The sequence below is a fragment of the Momordica charantia genome, assembly GCF_013281855.1.
Source record: "Momordica charantia cultivar OHB3-1 chromosome 2 unlocalized genomic scaffold, Mcharantia_2.0 BLBB01000002.1, whole genome shotgun sequence".
In the NCBI taxonomy this organism is placed as follows: Eukaryota; Viridiplantae; Streptophyta; class Magnoliopsida; order Cucurbitales; family Cucurbitaceae; genus Momordica; species Momordica charantia.
In genome coordinates, this window is record NW_028275160.1 from 8,780,132 (window position 1) to 8,797,972 (window position 17,841).

Sequence of the window (17,841 nt, forward strand, 5' to 3'; positions counted from 1 at the left end):
CCCAAGTTCCATTCTAATATGGTCTCATTTCAGTTCGAGCTCTAATAGTAGGGTGGTGTGATGTTTTCAGAAAAGATTGACCTCGAACGATAAGGAGAAATACGTGGGTAACTTTGAGTTCAAGTTTAGTTAAAAAGCACTACTAACAACTAGAAAATCAAAACGCGAAACGTTTATGCCAGAGAAATATAAACAAGATGAAAATGGAATAATAATCTGAGATAAACCAAACGGTACTGTTGACACTCTATTTCTTCCCTAATAAAATCAATTGGTCAACAAATTTGCAGCTATAGTTGCAAAATCTTCTCTTCGTTGAAGAATGAAAATTTTCATCTGGAAATTAATGGTACAACAACATAATGAATCTAATTTTCCCAAAGAATCTATAATTTAAGACCAGTAAGAGTAAGCCTATTAATCAGCTTAATTCAACAAGCTATCAAATCAACCGTTGGATGAAATTTCAGATGCAGGAGAATCCTTGAGATAAAGAGGAATTTTTACCTGCAACTCTCTAAGCCGGTCCACCATAATGTAAAGAAATTCAAAGGTGAGCTTGAATTGTGCATTGAAATCTTCTCTGACATGTGGATGAATCTTGAACCAATCTCCCAACATCTTGTGTACATGCGAACGGATTATTCTCCACGGAACAGGGTACTGTTCACAAAGCTTCAAGTACTCCACCAGCAGCGCAGCTTGATCCAGGTTTCCATCTCTGCAATTTTCGTCACAGCCCTCTACCCATTCAGCAGTTCGAAACCCAGCAAAAAGTGCAGGATTCTCAAGAAGGGTTTCTGCTGAAAGAACACCCTCGACCCCAGTCTCTTGCAAACAGTTGTTAACATCTTCCATGTGCCTTATATTCCCATTGGCAAGAACTGGAATTTGTACAGCGTTTTTAACAGCACTGATGGCACTCCAGTTAGCACGGAATTTCTTACCGTCTTTTTCATCTCTTGTGCGACCATGGACAGCTAGAAGAGAGCAACCAGCATCCTCTAACATTCTTGCATAATTAAGGGTATCCTGTAAGTTAGGGAAGATTCGGATTTTGCATGATACAGGAACCTGAAGATTGGATGACAACTTCTGCACTATTGCTTTTACAAGAGGTAAGTTATCCATTAAAAAAGCCCCATAATTTCCTCGCCTTGCAATTCGCTGAGGACACCTGCATCAAATTAGTAAAGCCATAAGCAAAAGTTATAGACACCAGGACATATTTGTAACAACACATGCCTCACAAGTCACACAGGAAATTGGAATACCTTAATGTTGGTTTTGTTAGTTTCAGACAGATGATTGACAAGGAGAACAATGCAGAAAATTGCACAAAAGGAATAAAATAAGCTGCAGGAATTTCTTCAAGAAGCGTTTTCCAATTTAATTCATAGATTAGTTAGATTAGAAGTTATATTTATGTAAAAGCAAATTTAATCATACTCAGGGTCTTTAGTGTAATGAAATCTTAATTTTATTAGACTCCCAACAAAAGGTATGGCATAGCAGCCTTTTAGAGCGAAACCCACATTATGTGGTAAAGGGAGAAAATCAGGGGAAGCAGTTAGTGGAGACCCCATCCTGATTCGATTTCTACGTTCTAGCTTAAGTCTAATAAATTTATTAAGCATGAAACAGATAACTCAGTTTTAGTGATAGAGACAAGTAACATTGGATATGTGTTCTTCTTTTACTTATTGAATACATTCAAAGTTTTATTTATTGGTCTTTAACAATTCCTTTCAATTTTTCGAGATATTTATCAACGATGAAATTTCCATGATTCTATAAATGCAAAATATCAACAACATCAGTATTTGCTTCCTTGCTCTTGTGTAGTGATTTGAGAGCACTAAAAAGATACAGGAGGGGAAAGCCTCTCAAACCAAGGAAGCTTATAGAAAGGAACTTAAAAAATTCATCAAGTCTCCATGAATCTCATCGAAAATTCTTCTATTCATGTCCTTACAGAGCTTCCAAAGGTCTGTTACGATAAAATTTTCCAAAGATTCAACTTACCTCGAAGAAGTTTTTAGTTGGTCAAGGATGACTCTAGTTAATTAAGCTGTTCAATTTATCCCAGAAGTTTTATATTCAAAATCATTTTGCAGAAGAGGTTAAATTCCTTCAAACTAAAACCAAATTAACAAGTTACTCAGCTTCCCTCCCGTGCTACGATTCTTTAGAAATTCCTCATCTTCTTCCACATTCAATGTAACTTTCCTTGGTAATAGGAATGCTGACATTAAATAAGTTGGCAAGCTTCCTCAAATTGGAGTAGACAAAGACAATTGTCCACCCTTAACACAGGCACAAGACTTTCCACTCTTTCTCACGAATCTTTTTTCAATTTTCTCTCCGAAACTGCAGTTTTCTAGGATCTTCAACCAAGAGCATGCCTAAGTATGACACCAACCAAGAGCATGGAATGATAGAAATTTCTTACCATTTACCACAAAGAATATATGCTCCTTGCAGAAAAACAGGGAGAGTATATGTGTCTAGACTCAATACGGTAACCTCACTGCAACTATGCTAGACTAATAATATCACCGGAACGTTGATATGCCTGAACTTCAAACCAATTGCAAACAAATTCCAACCCAATGGATTTCAGGCTATCCCACTTAGTATGGAAAATGTCGCTCAACAAAATTTTAAGTTCGCAATCCATAATTGATGTTAGTTCATGCATGATCCTTGTGTCATTAGTTAACATGCAGAACCAAGATAAAGCAAAACACTCAATTATAGCGCTAAGTTAACAAGAGAGCAATTTTCCAGTATCAGCTCTCAGAGAAAAAAAATTAACAGGACTTAAGAAACATGTAAGGTTTTATGAACACAAAAACAGTAGCCACTTTCAATTGATGAAGCAAATCCAGTTTCAATTGTAAGTACTCCAGAACAGTTTCCAGTTCCACAATCATAACCAAAAGAAATCTTTAGGAAAATCAGTTCTTAGTTCACCAACCCACGAGAAGCACAGCAGGTCAGAAATATAAGTGTTACCATTTGGGATATAGTATCATAAAGAATGAAAATATTCCTAGGAATTGTCCCACAGTTGAATCGGAGAGAGGATTATAGAAATAAATTACCCTAAGTTAAGATCGACGTAATCACAATATGGCTCCACTCTTCTAGCAGCTTCCAACAAAACATCGGGATCATTGGCACAAAATTGAACAAATAATGGGCGGTCCTCCTACAAATCATTCCAAAGTTAAAAACAATGAAGAATAAATTTAAGGATGATAACATAAAATTAGCTTCTGATCCACCATAAGCAGCCGGAAACAAACATCAATACCAAATGAAGACGAAAATTCAAGTAGTTAACACATAAGAACGATTTTTATATGCACCTGACAAGTGGTAAATTCCATGTTCCGATACTTCTCGTTCTCGGTAAAGATCCGCGAATGTAGCATTGGCGTATACGCCGCCTCGGCACCATATTTCCTGCAGAGCAAACGGAACGGTAGCTCGGAATTATCAACCATCGGAGCCACAATCAACTTCGGCCGGCCGAGCTTCGACCAGTGAGCCCAGGCTCGCTCTATGCGCGAGTCGCCACTCAAATATCCATTCGGCGACCCCAAGAGAAGCGATGGCTCATCGGATTTTGTGACAGATGAGCATTCCTCTCGTTGTTGCTGCTGTTGATTGGAGCATAGAAGGTCATCGAGGTGTTCAGGTAAATCTGGTTTAATGGTTTGTGAGAAAGAGGAAGCCATGAGAGAGCTATGGAGAGAGAATACAGATTTGAGATGGAGATGAGAAATGGCAAGCGATCTCATAACCCAACGATGACGATGGTCGCGCAGCCCATCGCCGCCGCCGCCGCCGCCGGCTCCGATGAGGATTGCCCTTAGGAATCACGCAGCAAAAGATTCTATTTTGGGGTTTAAGGATTAGGATTGGGGTTTTTCACGAAAATGCGACTCCTCCTTGCCTTCCTCCTTACGCTCCACCCTAGATTTTCTTAGGGATGTCCTTTCGTAAAAATTTGATCTTTATCTTAAAAAAATTTGGATAAATGGGACGGGAAAGCCTTTTATACAATATTTGTTTTCTAGGTTAACGTTGACATCACCTCTTTGCTAATTTTTTAGATTTCTCTCATTCTCTTTTATTTTCGTTCATTTTTTCTCAAAACATCAATACAACTGGGTTTTCTCTAAAAATAGGAGTTTATCCATTTAATATTTCCTCTCTCCCCCTCCAATCTCACTCCCTCTTGCTCTCCACCTCTCTCACTCCCTCTTGTTGTTTGCCTCTCGCTCGCTTTGATCGCTGCCGCCCGACTATCCTTTTCGATCTTGTTCTGAGTAACTGAGCGAGAGTGAGATCCAACCATCAAGAGCAAGAGCAAGATCTGATAGTCTAGAGCGAGAGCGAGAGCGAGAGCCAGATCCGACCGTCAAGAGCAAGATCCTACCGTCGAGAGCGGGAGCGAGATCTAATCGAAAGCGAGAGCGCTACTCCAATAATTAACCAACCTTGTTTTCCTTTTATGGGCCGGCGACAGCTTCGTCAGAGTATTTGATTTTTTTTTTTTGAAATCAAACTCTTAGATAGTATTTCATCGTCGAGATCTTTACCATTCAACTGCCTCTAAATTTCCATATCATGCGCCTCTGTATCAAGGTAAGTTTGGAGACCGGAGACGTTAGAGGTTGATTTTGGGACATTTATGTAAGTTTGGAGAAATTATGAAGACTCTTATTTATATCAAAATTGAATTATGAAAATAATATGTGCACATAAATTTAATTATTAAGAACGGAAGAAATATGGAAGAATAGGGAGAAGAGAAGACAAAAAATAGAAGAAAGCAACGAGGGGGAGAGAGTAAGGTCAAATGAGTAGAGGAGTAGTAAAAGTAATTTGGTATCCAATATGATGTCAAGAATGATTTAAAAACATAAGTTTTGAAAATGGTGGGTAAAAAACAATATTGTCTTGTCTTGGTAGAGTGCCTATTCAGCTCAAAATTCCAAAATTTTGTCCCTATTTACCATATTTTAGTTTTAATCCATGGCGGATCTAAAATTTATCACAAACAATTCATTTCTAAACTGTCCACTTCTTTATATTTTACAAAATTCTTAAATTAAAAATTATATATAAAAAAAGAATCGAATTTTGAAAATTTGACGATTTATAGAGAACGAAAAAAAATATTGGTGTTGATGCAGGATTCTACTGAGCTAAGTCATGTGGTCACGAGGGACCTGCAAAAGAAACAAACACTCTCACACTTGAGTTAGTAGAGACGTGAGTTGGTATGTCGTTCTCAGAGCAGAATTGTGTATTTGAGTGAAGAGGCGGAATGTTCATTTTATAGAGGGACAAGTGTCGTTGGAACCGCTCCGATCTGTAGTTGCGGCTATCGAGCCCCCAATTAGGCTTGCAAGTTGTTGTCGAATTTGAGGTTGGAGCCTTCATGTCGGTCGAAGAGAACTTGGGCGATTCTTCGTTTTAATTTTGGTCCTTAGCTCGGCCTTGAGTGTAGGTCTATCTTCTCCGGATCTACGCCGTATATCAACAGATTATGGTTTTGAGGGTCATCCGTTACGAAAAGATTTTCCTTTGGGTAGGTCTTTCACTCTTTTTTTTTTTTACGTCCGGGCTGATGTGTGATTGGTCAAGGCGACCGAGAGAACACATACCTCCTCCATATTCCAACAATGGGCAAGACTCAGATTTTCTTTCTTTTTGACCTTGTTTTCCAAAGGTAGCTGAAATCTTCATTTTTTTCTAAAAGTCGACGCTAAGGAGCTGACAACTGAAAGAAAAGTCGAATAGGAAAGACTTGGTATATAATCTGTGTCTTCCGATTCTGATTATGAATGTCGTAGAACTATTGCATCAGTGATTGGTCCATCTGTCTTTGTTGTATTTATTCTCCAACCATGGCTACAATAATTTATGGAAAAAATATTACCTATGTATAATAACAATGTATAAATTAAAAAGAAATTAAAATTTTAAATTGACAACAACAATTAGGCCAAAAAGAATGAAAAATGTGTATATATTTATAAAAAGTAAATAATCCCTTAAAATTTATGTTCAAATTATAAGTTGCTGCAGCACCATTTAAAAATAATTGTTACTAATAATAATTTAACAAAAAAATTTATCTAATTTTTTAATTTGACACTTGACCTATGGCTTAAAATATTTATTTTTGTACAGATATCTACTTATTAGATAAATGAATAAAATGGCTAACTACGTAAGGTTTTGGTTGAATAATTAAAAATATCCATGATAAGAATTACCACAACGATTGACGATCCTCTGCCAATTTATGTATAACTTAATTAGTTAAGGTATCAATGATCTAATTCTTGATTAGAGGTTTGAATTTCCACCTTCACTCCTTGTTAAACTTAAAAGTAAAACTTAGGAGTCAAAAGAATCGACCTTTTCTAAATCAATAGAGATTTTTGAGATATTTGGTACATGGCAAACTCTTTTTAACCTTAGGAGTTTGAACATGTTTCTTGTTAGGCCTAAAACCTTATTGAGTTTACTTTGTGAGTTTTCTTAAGGCTTGGTTGCGAAACATGAAAGGTTTTGAAAGAAGAAGATGAAGATGGAGAAGAAGGGAAGAGAGAGAAAGATATTTTGAATAAAATTAAATAAGAAATAAAAAGGAAAAGAAAAAGGTGTAATAGTGTGAAGTTGAGAGGAGGAAAAATTGAATTGTGTTTGTGGGTCACATGTGTAAGGTGATAAGAAAAGAAGAGGTGATCGGTTTTTAATGAAGAAACAGAAGGGATTACAAAATTGGATTTATGGGATAATTTGAAAATAATGTGATTTATATTGGAAATAAGATTACCTTAGAATTTAGATTTGGAATTAAGTGAGAATTAAATTGGTATTAAATTGATATTTCAGGTTAAGCGGAATTTGGAACAGCGTACGATCGGGTTTGAAGGATTTGTGAGTGGTTATTTTATTAAACGTTTTGATATTATTATTGGAATTTGTAAGTAGTTTATTTTAGAAATGTTTTTAGAAATATATTATGATAGAATTTCAAGAAAGTATATATATTAGGTATGTTTTAGCATCTCTACTGAGAAATTGTGTTTGTTGAGAATGTAGAAATGTTTTGAGAATTTATGAATGTTTCTGAGAATTTAGAAAATAACTCTGGTTGTTTGAGATTTTAGTGATGCTTAGAATTTGGAGAAATGCTTTATGATTTAGAGAAATGTTTGAGAAAAGTTATGAAATGTTATTCAGAAAGAGATTTCGTAAAATGATTTTAGAATTTCATGGAATGTGTTAGAAAGAAATATTTCATAAATAATTTGAGAAAGTTAGAAAGAAATATTTTAAAAGTGGTTTGAGAAAGAAAATACGTAGAAAGAAAAAGAGAAGAATTTTAGAACAATTTATGAGAATAGTTTTCAAACCACCATGATACAGGTGATTATCCGTATGCTATATGAATGTGTTTCTATAGTATACCTAGAAATGGAAGGTCTTTGGGACCATTTTACAGAATTATTCTGCTATGCGTACTGAAATTACTCTATGCTAGTAGACTAGAATTATTCTGCTGTGTGTATTGAGATTACTCTACGTCAGTAAACCAGAATAGAATATGGATACATGTGTGGTGTTTAGTTTTATCTATATGTTTTATGTTTGAAAGAAGAATGTTTTTATATGTTTTAGAATGTATTTTATAGCAGGTTGAGAAGTTGGCGTAACTAGGTCGCAGGGGATGCAGGGGAATGTCAGAGCGATTAGGGCTAAATCCGGATTCTGAATCCTGGTCCGAATCCTGAACTTGGGAGTGGTGTCTTTTCCGTTTGCGTAGAAAGAAAAGTGTTGTTACAAGTTTGATTTTGATAAGTTTACCGAGTTTTATGAAATGTATAATGTTGCTCCAGTTTTACTCGAGTTTTATGGAGATTTTAAATGAGAAAGTTTGTTGCTCCAGTTTTATGAAATTTGTTTAAAGAACTGAATGTCGGTTGTTTATGAAAGAAAGTTGACGAAGTTATTTTCTTATTAACTTATCACTCACTGAGCTTCCCAACTTACTGTTTATGTTTTGTTTTTTCTCCCAGGCTGTACCTGAGTATGTGAGTTTTTGAGTTTCAAGAAGAATTTAGTTCAGCTTTTGCCACCCAGAGTAGTTGAGAATTTGCATATCACTTTATACTACATGTAGCTATTGTAAAGTTGTTATCACCATTTTGATAGAAGAGAATGTTTATAATGGATGTCAGTTTGATGATTTTGTAAAAGTTATTATTTTATTATGCATCCAGTCATGAGTTTTGTTAATCCAAGTTCAGGTCAAAGATAAGAAGAAGTTGACCATTGACTTCGTAGTTAGTCTGGGTCCATGGTCGGCACGACTCGTTCTAGGACTAGTAGGTGTTTTGGGACGGGTCGTGTCACTTATATACATTGGGTAGTACATTCATTTGAAGAATAATTTGCTGATATGTTTCATGTGAATTTTAAAAACATCTACTAGAGTGTGACATATTGAGAACGCGTCATCATTTCTTCAATTAGGGCTCTTTCTGTGTAGGATAGTTCAATGTTCAAGCCAAATGGATCGAATGATGAGATTAAGTTTATCTCGAGCATTTTATTGTGGAACTCTTTCTGCATCCATTAGTTGGGATTTTCATCGTGACACTCGCCTGATTGATATTAAGTCTATCATTTAACTCCGACAACTTTTACAGGAGTATCAACATGTCAACTAGATTAATCTACCATGGTCTAGTCGAAGATTGTGTTTAAATGGGCCGGCATAACACTAATACTTACATGGTTTAATTGAGGATTTTAGATGGGCTGGTTGAACATTATGTCTAAGTGTGTTGATGTCTTTTTCCTAGTTGGATGGACCAACATGTGATAGCCAACTATGTTAAAATCTATTGTTAAAGTATAGTGACCTAAGAAATGAGAAGAATACATTTGATATGTCCAACCAGTACCAATTTAATGGTCAAAACTACTTTAATATTTAAGTTAAAAGTAAGTAATTAATTTTAGAGGAGATGAGTATGTAAGGAATTCTAAATTCTAATTTAACTTTTAGTGAGAGAGTGGGGAGAACTGTGGTTGTCTCATCCTTGCAAGTATTATGACATCGACTTTGTTAACTTGAGATTCTTTTCTAAGATTTGCATCAAATGCGTTGATAATTTCTCCCGATGACTTTAAAAAGAATGTTATGCGCATGGTTAGGCAAGGCTCCCAACTTGACCTAAAAAAAGTTATGAATTGCAAGATTTGACGCATCCTCTTTATTTGAATAGGTGTACACGTTGACTGGCTCAAACTTATAATTTTAACCATGTTTATTTGTCTCGTGATCACATGAGGGTCAAAGAGACTCTCAAAAAATTAAATATAAATGATTCTACCAATAAGGGTTCAGCCCATAAACTTCACTAAAAGTTAAACAGATTTTAGAAGTTGGCTTTTAAAAATATTTTATTTTTTACTAATAATTATTGATGAGTAGAAAGCTAAAAGGTTATTGTAACTTCGAAATTGTTTATTCATAATTAGTATGTCATTGTTCAAAGAATTATCCCCACAAAATAATTCACTAATAAGGATAAACAAAATAAATATGAAAATATGAAAAAGACTTTTAAATGACCATTCTTCCAAACATATTTTTACCACAATGTTATTTAAAAGAAAGGATCTTCTTTTTCTAGAAGGTGCTAAAAAAATCAAAGCCATAGACCCTTTATGACCAAGTCTCAATGTTGTTTTATTGGAGAAATTAAATGCATGCACCAATTTGATTTGACCATTGTGGTTTGAAAGCTCAGTTATTGGGGGACCATGCTAATTTGTTTAAAGGCATCAAAGTCTAAAAATGAAAAAAAAGAAAGATAAGACCAACATTCAAAATGGTGATACTAGCAAAATCTAGTAACTTACTGAATGAAAAATTAATATTTGATTTGTTCAACTATATATCATCAACAAGGTATTGACTAAAGATAGTCGGATGATAATAACGTAGGTTAGGTAGGAAATTAAATGCGAAGTTGTAACATATTTCATACCTTGCTTCTAGTGATCGAGGTGGTAGCATGACATGTTTGGAGTAGGGGTGGTCGTTGTTGCCCTACTCACTAGGTATTGCAAGATACATGATCAACTTGTTAGTTTGAGATTCTTTTTTTGATTTTTTTTCAAAGGTATAGACCAACTTATATCATGTCGTGTGATTATTTTCCTAAGCAACTATCTTGCCATGCCAAAGTTGGGAGAAGCTCCTAATCCAAGTTGAGAAAGTTATGAGGTGGCAAGTTTCCATGTGTACGTGTTGCTACACACATCTAGTCGAGATAGCTCAATTCCAACTTTGAAAGACGCATATTGGTTGAAAAAAGTCAGATTAAAATACTATTTAGATCTCTATACTTTCAACTTTAGTTCATTCTAGTCCATGTACTTTTTAAAATATTTATTTTAGTTTCTATTCGTAAAATTTTAGTATAAATTTTACACGAAACAATTTTTTTTTATATAAAGTCATAGTTATTATATTTCAAGAAATATATCAAGTGTAGTATCGTCTTCAAATTCGATAGAAAAAATGAGATTAAAAATAAAATTAAACAACCAAAATGATATTTTTAAAAAATCCAGAGACCAACAAACATCTTAAAAGTACATGGACTAAAATAAACACAAATTAAATTTACGTGAAGCAAAATTTGAAAGCACAAGGATGCCAAAATTTCGAATGCCACATGATTCTTTCAAAAGTAATCATCCCCTGTCGTGAACATTACAAGGAGTAACGAGGTTATTTTTCAAAATATCTTGTAACCATAGTTTTAAATATCTGTCGATACGTCGATATTTCCATCGACATGTCCACGTTTTTATGGGTTCGATATCGACATGAGGGGTAAATCGACATTTTTATTATAGTACAAAAAATCGACAAAATATAAAAAATATCAACAAAATATCACTAATATATACATAATATTAATATTGATTATTTTTAACTTATTTAGAAATAGAAAATATTTATTTATTAATTTAAATATTTTTTACGATTTTTTAATTTCTCTCATTTTTACAGAAATATCCATCGACATTGACATTTTATCGGTATTTTCATTGATATTTCCATGAAACTGAAACCTCGACATTTCATCGAGATCCACATTTAAAATCTTACTCGTAACTTATGCAACAAAAAAAAATAATAATAAAATAAAAAAACAGGTCATCAATCATAATAAACGAAGTATGGCTAATCGTTGAAAATCAAAGCAATGGAGGGGCCCTTAAAAAATGGCTCAAGTCAAAATTGTCTGATTACAGAAAATTTGAAATACATGCACCGATTTGACCCTTTAGCTCTATTAATTTAACAGAGGAAATAATAATAATCAAAATTTTCCTTTTAAGTTATTTTTTTAGTACAAATTTCATTTTAAGTTAACAATATAAAATTTGACTAAACTCTCCCAATCACTAAATATAGGTTTTTAGTCACTAATATTTAGTTGTTTTTCTAATTTAATCTTTATTGTTTAAAAATTTCAATTTAATCCTTTATATTTTAACCATTTACAATAGCGAGAATGGAGTTGGCATAAATTTAGATCAGAAATTAAGTCCACAGGAGATTTTTCTTTAGTTTCTTAGTCAAATTTAAGAACTTTATAGATATTTCAATATTTTCTTCTAAATTCTTCCTCTAAATTTCTATTAATTCACTAGGTATGATGGAGGATTCTACGTAAAAAAAGATCAAAGAACTTGAAGGTTGTTAATAAAAGTTCGTTTAATAACGTTCTCATTTCTAATTTTATTGAAAAACCTAAGCATTTGATAACTCCTTACCTTACTTATTTCTCATGTTTTTTATAACAATCTTAAAATTGTATAAAAATTTTGGAAATAACAAATACAACGTTTCTAATTTGTTTCATAACATAATAAAAAATTATTTTATCAATTTTCAATCTATATGTTTATGAACCCTGCAATTCGATTTTTTTTTATTTTGTTAAAAATGAGGGAAAAAAATGTGGAAAGAGAATATTATCAAACATGCCTAAGATATTCGACCTAAATATTAATATGGTAGCAACGAGCCTCCAACCCAGAAATAAAATCTAGAAAAAAACATGTTAAAGATTTTACGGACTACTCTTTTCATAGTTAATTGGACCCGAGACATCCCGACAAATGGGATAGGAACGGGGAAGAAAATTCAAATTTCAAGTCAAAATCTAACCCTTGTGCAGGTAGTCCTAGTCCGTGAGCCAAGATTTGTGTGTCGCCCACCATTTTTGACTTCACTCCATTCTTCTATTTGGCCCTCATCTTCAACTCTTTCTCCTCCAATCCAACCAAATTCCTTTGAAATTTTCCAACCTTTTTTTCTTGGATACCAAACAAACAACATTCTCTCTCATCTCTCTCTCTCTCTCTCTCTCTCTCCCCACAGTCAACCGTAATGAGTACGATAACTCTGTCCCAATTTGTTTCTTAAAGCCATTGACCAAATCCCCTCTCTTTCAAGCCAAAAGAAAACAACCAAAGCAAACAAGAAACGAAAAAAAGGTAAAAAAAGTGGAAACTTTGAGAAACCCCACAATTTCCCTTCTCCATTACACTTCATAAAAAGAACCAAAATAATAACGCATAGCAAATCGAGCCAAATCCCACCATCCGTATTGTATTATATAAAATTCCTAAAGCTTTTTGTTTTTTTTTTTCTTTCTGGGTATGAATTAATCAACAAGAAACTACTAATTAATCTCGATTTCACCAAGATTCAAGGATTAAACTAGAGGCCTCTGCAACTGATTGGGAGTGATTATGGTCGCCTTCATAAGTTACTATTAACATAGATGGATCATCCGAGGCTCTCTCCACGTGCTTTCTCGCTGGGCAACCTCTTAAACTGCTGCACTTATAGTAACCTCTGCAAAATTATGTCCTAATTACTCGTTAATCATCTCAAAACAATCCATTTTCACTCAACAAAATCGAATTTTTTTGGTTACCTTGGATATGGAGAGCCCTTGATTGGCTTCTGCCCGTACTTCCGCCATGAATAATCGTCCGGTGGAATGTCGGCGTTCTTCGAGCTTATGGCTGGCACTCTCACCACCCTCTTCACCCTCAATTTTCTGGTTTTTAAATCAAAATCGAAGATTTTAAAACATGGGTTAGAGAATTTGTGCGAAATTAGAGTTGCCCAGATCCATTGATGAAGCTTTAATTTAATTAGTTACCGTTTCTTGGAGCAGTGGCAGCGGCCGCCGGAGGATCCGCCGCACTTCCCGGAGGCGGGATTCTCAGAGGCGCACTTTCGCTTGAGAGGGGGCTTGGAGACGGAAGAGACACGGGAGAGATCGGTGATCTGGAAAGAACCGGAGGAGGGCTGCGGCGGCGGGTAGTGGTGGTGGTGGTCGGCGGCGGAGGAGTAGGAGAAATTAATGGTGGTGGCCGAATCGAGCCGCTCCGGCGGAGGAATCTGCTGAATGGGGGTGGCGTAGTAGACCTTGGAATCGGAATTAGATGGCGGCGGCGGTGGAGGAGGAGGAGAGGAATCGAGAGGGGCACGGCGGAAGCGGGCGTGGCCGGTTCGGGTAGTCGCCGGCCGGCCGAGCAGGGAAATGACCTTCTTGAAGTGGGAGACGGCGGCGTTTGCGACGGCTTCGCACTCCATCTCCGGGGATGAGTGGGAGAGGCATTTGATGAGCTTTTTGAGGGTTTCAAGGCCGGAGGCGGCTTCTTGGACGGCGGTGTCTTCCATGGCGGCGGTGGCGGTGGTGGTGCAGCCGAGGAGGAGCTCCACCGCCATAAAGGGAGGAGAAAAAATAGAAAATGGAAGGAATTGTGAAATAGAAGAGGATCCAATCTAATTATGCCATAAACATTAATATAAACAAAAGAAAGAAAGAAGAAAACAAAAGTGTTGAAAACAGATCACTCTGAAACTGATCCTCTCTGTCTTGTCTTCTCATTGACCATTGCTCCTCTCGTGGGCCCTTTTTCCAAAAACTTTAACCTTTGTTTTACATTGCATCGCTATATATATATTTTTTTGTTTAAGATAAGTTTTCTTTTTGAGTTTAATCCTCTAAGATATTTAATTTAATTTTCTTCTAAAGATATCACGGTGAAAATTAAGTTACAAATGGAATGATGAGATATGTTAAAACCTTATCAGCCTTGTAACCAGATGCAACATAGCAATTCGTTGGTAGACTTTATCTATGGTCGAGAGCTCGATCGAAGATTATCCTACCAAGAAGTAGCACGAATATAAACATCACTATCAACAAAATAAAAATAATAGAGGCCGAATGAGATGTATCTCATGTGGTGTCTAATAAATTTTTTACATCCTTAAACTTTTAATGTTGTATTTAATATGTTTATGTATTTAAAATGTGTCTAACAAGTCATTAAAAGATCTATTAAATACAAACAGCATGGAGAATAAATTTATAATTTGACATCTATTTTTATTTTTAATTAAATCTTGCTTTTAAAAAAAATTGTTAGCTCTACTTTTGATATTTTATACTTAAATTTTACGTTTACAATTTTTTACAATGAAATGTTACAAATTAACCTTTTTAACATCTATTTGTACTTTCTTATGATATCTTGTCGTCAGATACTAGTAACATTTTTAATATCTTAAGTATGGTCAAGTTACATTTTAAAATGGACGTTTTTAGTCTTTAGAATGGGTCGGAAAAGTTCTAATAGTGACTTGTTAACCCTTATACTCCCTTTACTAATTTTTTATATAGGATCTAATCTTTCATTTAATTTTAATGGATGAGAATATCATACATTTTAGTTTTAAATGATATATTTTAAGTGCCAATATTAACATAACTTAGTGGTTATGATACTTTACTATTTTTTTAGGTTAAAAGTTCAACTTCTCATTCCCACATTTATAATTATTTGACGTGCATTTGAACTGTTTATTTAGATTTAATTATATATTTTATATTTAAAATACAAGGGCTGATTTTAAATTTAGATCTGATCTACTCATTAGAAATTAAAAATGGAGTAGGTTTAAGTTTTTTAACCTATTTTATAGGTTTAATAAGTCTCAAGACTTTATTTCTATGTTTTTCTTTTAAAAAAATGGGAAATAAGAAAGACATTATTTCTATTGTAGCAATAAGTCTACAACATTGTGAGGCTATCCTTGAAAATTATAATGATAAAATTTTAATGTAGAAAGATAATTATTAATAATCATTGTCCCGCAATAAACTGTATTTTATCTTTTTTATTTCTTTTTTAAAATACTATTATACTTTTTAGTTCAACGACATGGCGAGCGAAGTTTTTAATCTCTAATCCTTTCGTCGAAAATATATGTCTTAATAAGTTGATAAACTATATGTTACTTATCTGTAATTTCTAATAATGTTTTATTTTCAATTATACAATCTCCTATTTTCTTATATTCATCATCTTTTTTCAATTTATCTCTCTTTTTTTTCTACCTACCTTAATCATCACTATCTTTCCATTTAGGAGAAAGAGTTTAAAAAATCATTCTTCTAAATTTGTTATAAAAGTGTTTATAAAAAAGAGTTATAAAAGTGTCTTAAATATTAATCCACGTTAGGTTTTCTCCAAACCCATTTGCCCAAAATGTCAAAAGAAAAGAAAAAGTTAAACTTTGATTGAAACTAGTATTGCTTCATTGAAGGTTGATAAATTAAGGAAAATGTTCTTATCGAAGATGAAAGCTCAGCTCAACAAAAATTAATTAATATCTTTTTTTATTAAAGGAAAATTAGGAGCATAACACAATTAAAGCAATATAATGATTAAGAAATGACAAACTGATTATAGTAATGCAAAATACGTAAAGGAGTGGTTCACTTGGAATATTGTATTATTATCTCTAACATCTTGAAATATAATATTACCTTGGTCACTCTACAACGTTGTTTGCAATAAAACATTTTATCCTTCAAAGTTAAATCCATAGACATTTATATATGTTGAGACAAATTGATAGAGCTCGGATATGAATTATATATGTAGGAGTGTATATAAGCATGTCAAGTTTCGAAAGAAGAAAAAAAAATATGTGAATTATATATGTAGGAGCATATAAGCGTATAGTCTCGAAAGAAGAGAAACTAAATAAGATTAGAACTAAGAATCAAATATATTCCAAAGGAGACCAAAAAAAAAAGAACTTTACTCATGGAGGATACGAATGAGTTTGAGGATGATTTTATACTACAATTGGATAGAGAATGTGTAACTTTTGCTAAGAACATATCAATTTAAGGAAAATAAACACAAACTTTGAAACCAAAAGATTTTAAAACTGAACCAATACAAATGGATCGAAATTGAAAAGATCTACCCAAGAATTTATACTGTGAAGTCCGAGTAGAGAGGAGGGGTATATGAATGAACCGATACCGCATCCGAATGAGAGGGATCCTGAGATCATGAAAGAATGGTCAAGAAAGGCTTAAAAGAAATGATAGTCACCACCTATATTAACATGACTTGAACCAATATTCGGTTGGGTGACCTTCTAGTTGCTTTACTAAGAAGCATGTGAGTGAGGACAAAGCATGTTGAAAAGACTCGTGTTAGTCTATAGGAATAGTCTACGCTCTTCTAAGTAGCTCAAAACTAGACGTTGGCACATCCAGATCGCAGGGGATGCAGGGGAATGTTGAGTCAAACAAATGTCGAATCTTGTTCGAATCCTGGACCTGGGACGTTACATATACTTTAGAAAAGCTAACCAATCAACAAGAATATAGTTCATACTTCAATCAATATTTGTCAATTTCAATGACTTGTACTCTAAAATCATGAAATATTGGATCAAAGAACCATCAAATTAAAATTCTAAAATTTAATATGTATTCAAATATAATACTAAATTTGACTAATTTGTCGTGATTATTTAAGAATATTATGTTAAAAGTAGATTCAAATCTATGACCAAAAACAAAATACATGTTAAAAAATTAATATGAGCTTTAATGGAAAAAATAGATAAATGTAGTAATATTAAATTTGGAATTGAATATGGGAGAGAAATAGCATGAACATAACTTAGAAGATAGGACATTTGAGTATGATTAGGTCAAAAGATTGGACTTTTCCAATCGTCTCATCTACGGCAAAGCAAAAATAATTGTAATTGCAAATCAAAATAATAATAATAATAATAATAATTATTATTATTATTATTATTATTGTAATTTAAAAGGAAAAAGGAAAAAATAATTGTAGAATTAGGTTAAGCCTAAGCCAAGCCAGCATAATGGAGTTCGACTTTCATCTCTGTTTGGGGAAGAGAATACCCTGGACACATGGAGGACCCCTATTGGTGCTCCAAGATGACTCATGAGTCATGTCCAGCTCGGACGGCCGAGATCACCACCACTAGCGTTGACAGATGCTAAGTATGAGGGCCGAGGTGAACCTGGCCGAGGTCCGACCTACCGGGAAGCTCGGTGGGGGCCGATGTGAGCTACTGTCAGCGGCGTAATTATCGGGTATAATCGACGGTCCCGAGATTACCGGGTGTAACCGACGGTCCCGAGATTACCGGATGTAACCGTCGCGAGATTAGCGGGACTACCACCCATAAGTAGAGGACCTCACTCCGCGATCAGGTACGATAATTTCTGACCTCGAACTAAACTGGGAATCCGACCTATACTGACTTGATCGTCGGAGTGCTCACCTTTTTGTGCAGGTCCGCCCAAGTATTCAGATCTGTCCGGAGGCCGAGTTCGAGCTATAATC

At 34.3% G+C, this 17,841-nt stretch overlaps 2 protein-coding genes across 2 annotated transcripts; both read right to left on the reverse strand.

Annotated features, from left to right (window-relative positions):
• Window positions 1–217: 217 nt before the first annotated feature.
• Window positions 218–4,035, reverse strand: LOC111017278 (FMN-linked oxidoreductases superfamily protein). The gene is made up of 3 exons (XM_022292986.2): window positions 3,375–4,035; window positions 3,108–3,214; window positions 218–1,177 (listed from the first exon to the last, which is right to left on the reverse strand). The coding sequence occupies exons 1-3, from the start codon at window positions 3,807–3,809 to the stop codon at window positions 448–450; spliced, it is 1,272 nt and encodes a 423-aa protein (XP_022148678.1). The 5' UTR covers window positions 3,810–4,035; the 3' UTR covers window positions 218–447.
• An 8,613-nt stretch (window positions 4,036–12,648) lies between these two features.
• LOC111017158 (putative WRKY transcription factor 15) lies at window positions 12,649–13,972 on the reverse strand. The gene is made up of 3 exons (XM_022292840.2): window positions 13,302–13,972; window positions 13,071–13,196; window positions 12,649–12,988 (listed from the first exon to the last, which is right to left on the reverse strand). The coding sequence occupies exons 1-3, from the start codon at window positions 13,871–13,873 to the stop codon at window positions 12,829–12,831; spliced, it is 858 nt and encodes a 285-aa protein (XP_022148532.1). The 5' UTR covers window positions 13,874–13,972; the 3' UTR covers window positions 12,649–12,828.
• Between the last annotated feature and the right edge of the window lie 3,869 nt (window positions 13,973–17,841).

Coding starts and splice junctions, on each gene's coding strand:
- LOC111017278 (XM_022292986.2), bottom strand. CDS start 3,809: ATGAGATCGCTTGCCATTTCTCATCTCCATCTCAAATCTGTATTCTCT. Junction 3,215..3,374: donor TGGAATTTACCACTTGTCAG/GTGCATATAAAA, acceptor AATGATTTGTAG/GAGGACCGCCCATTATTTGT. Junction 1,178..3,107: donor TACGTCGATCTTAACTTAGG/GTAATTTATTTC, acceptor AATTTGATGCAG/GTGTCCTCAGCGAATTGCAA.
- LOC111017158 (XM_022292840.2), bottom strand. CDS start 13,873: ATGGCGGTGGAGCTCCTCCTCGGCTGCACCACCACCGCCACCGCCGCC. Junction 13,197..13,301: donor TGCCACTGCTCCAAGAAACG/GTAACTAATTAA, acceptor TTTAAAAACCAG/AAAATTGAGGGTGAAGAGGG. Junction 12,989..13,070: donor AAGGGCTCTCCATATCCAAG/GTAACCAAAAAA, acceptor ATAATTTTGCAG/AGGTTACTATAAGTGCAGCA.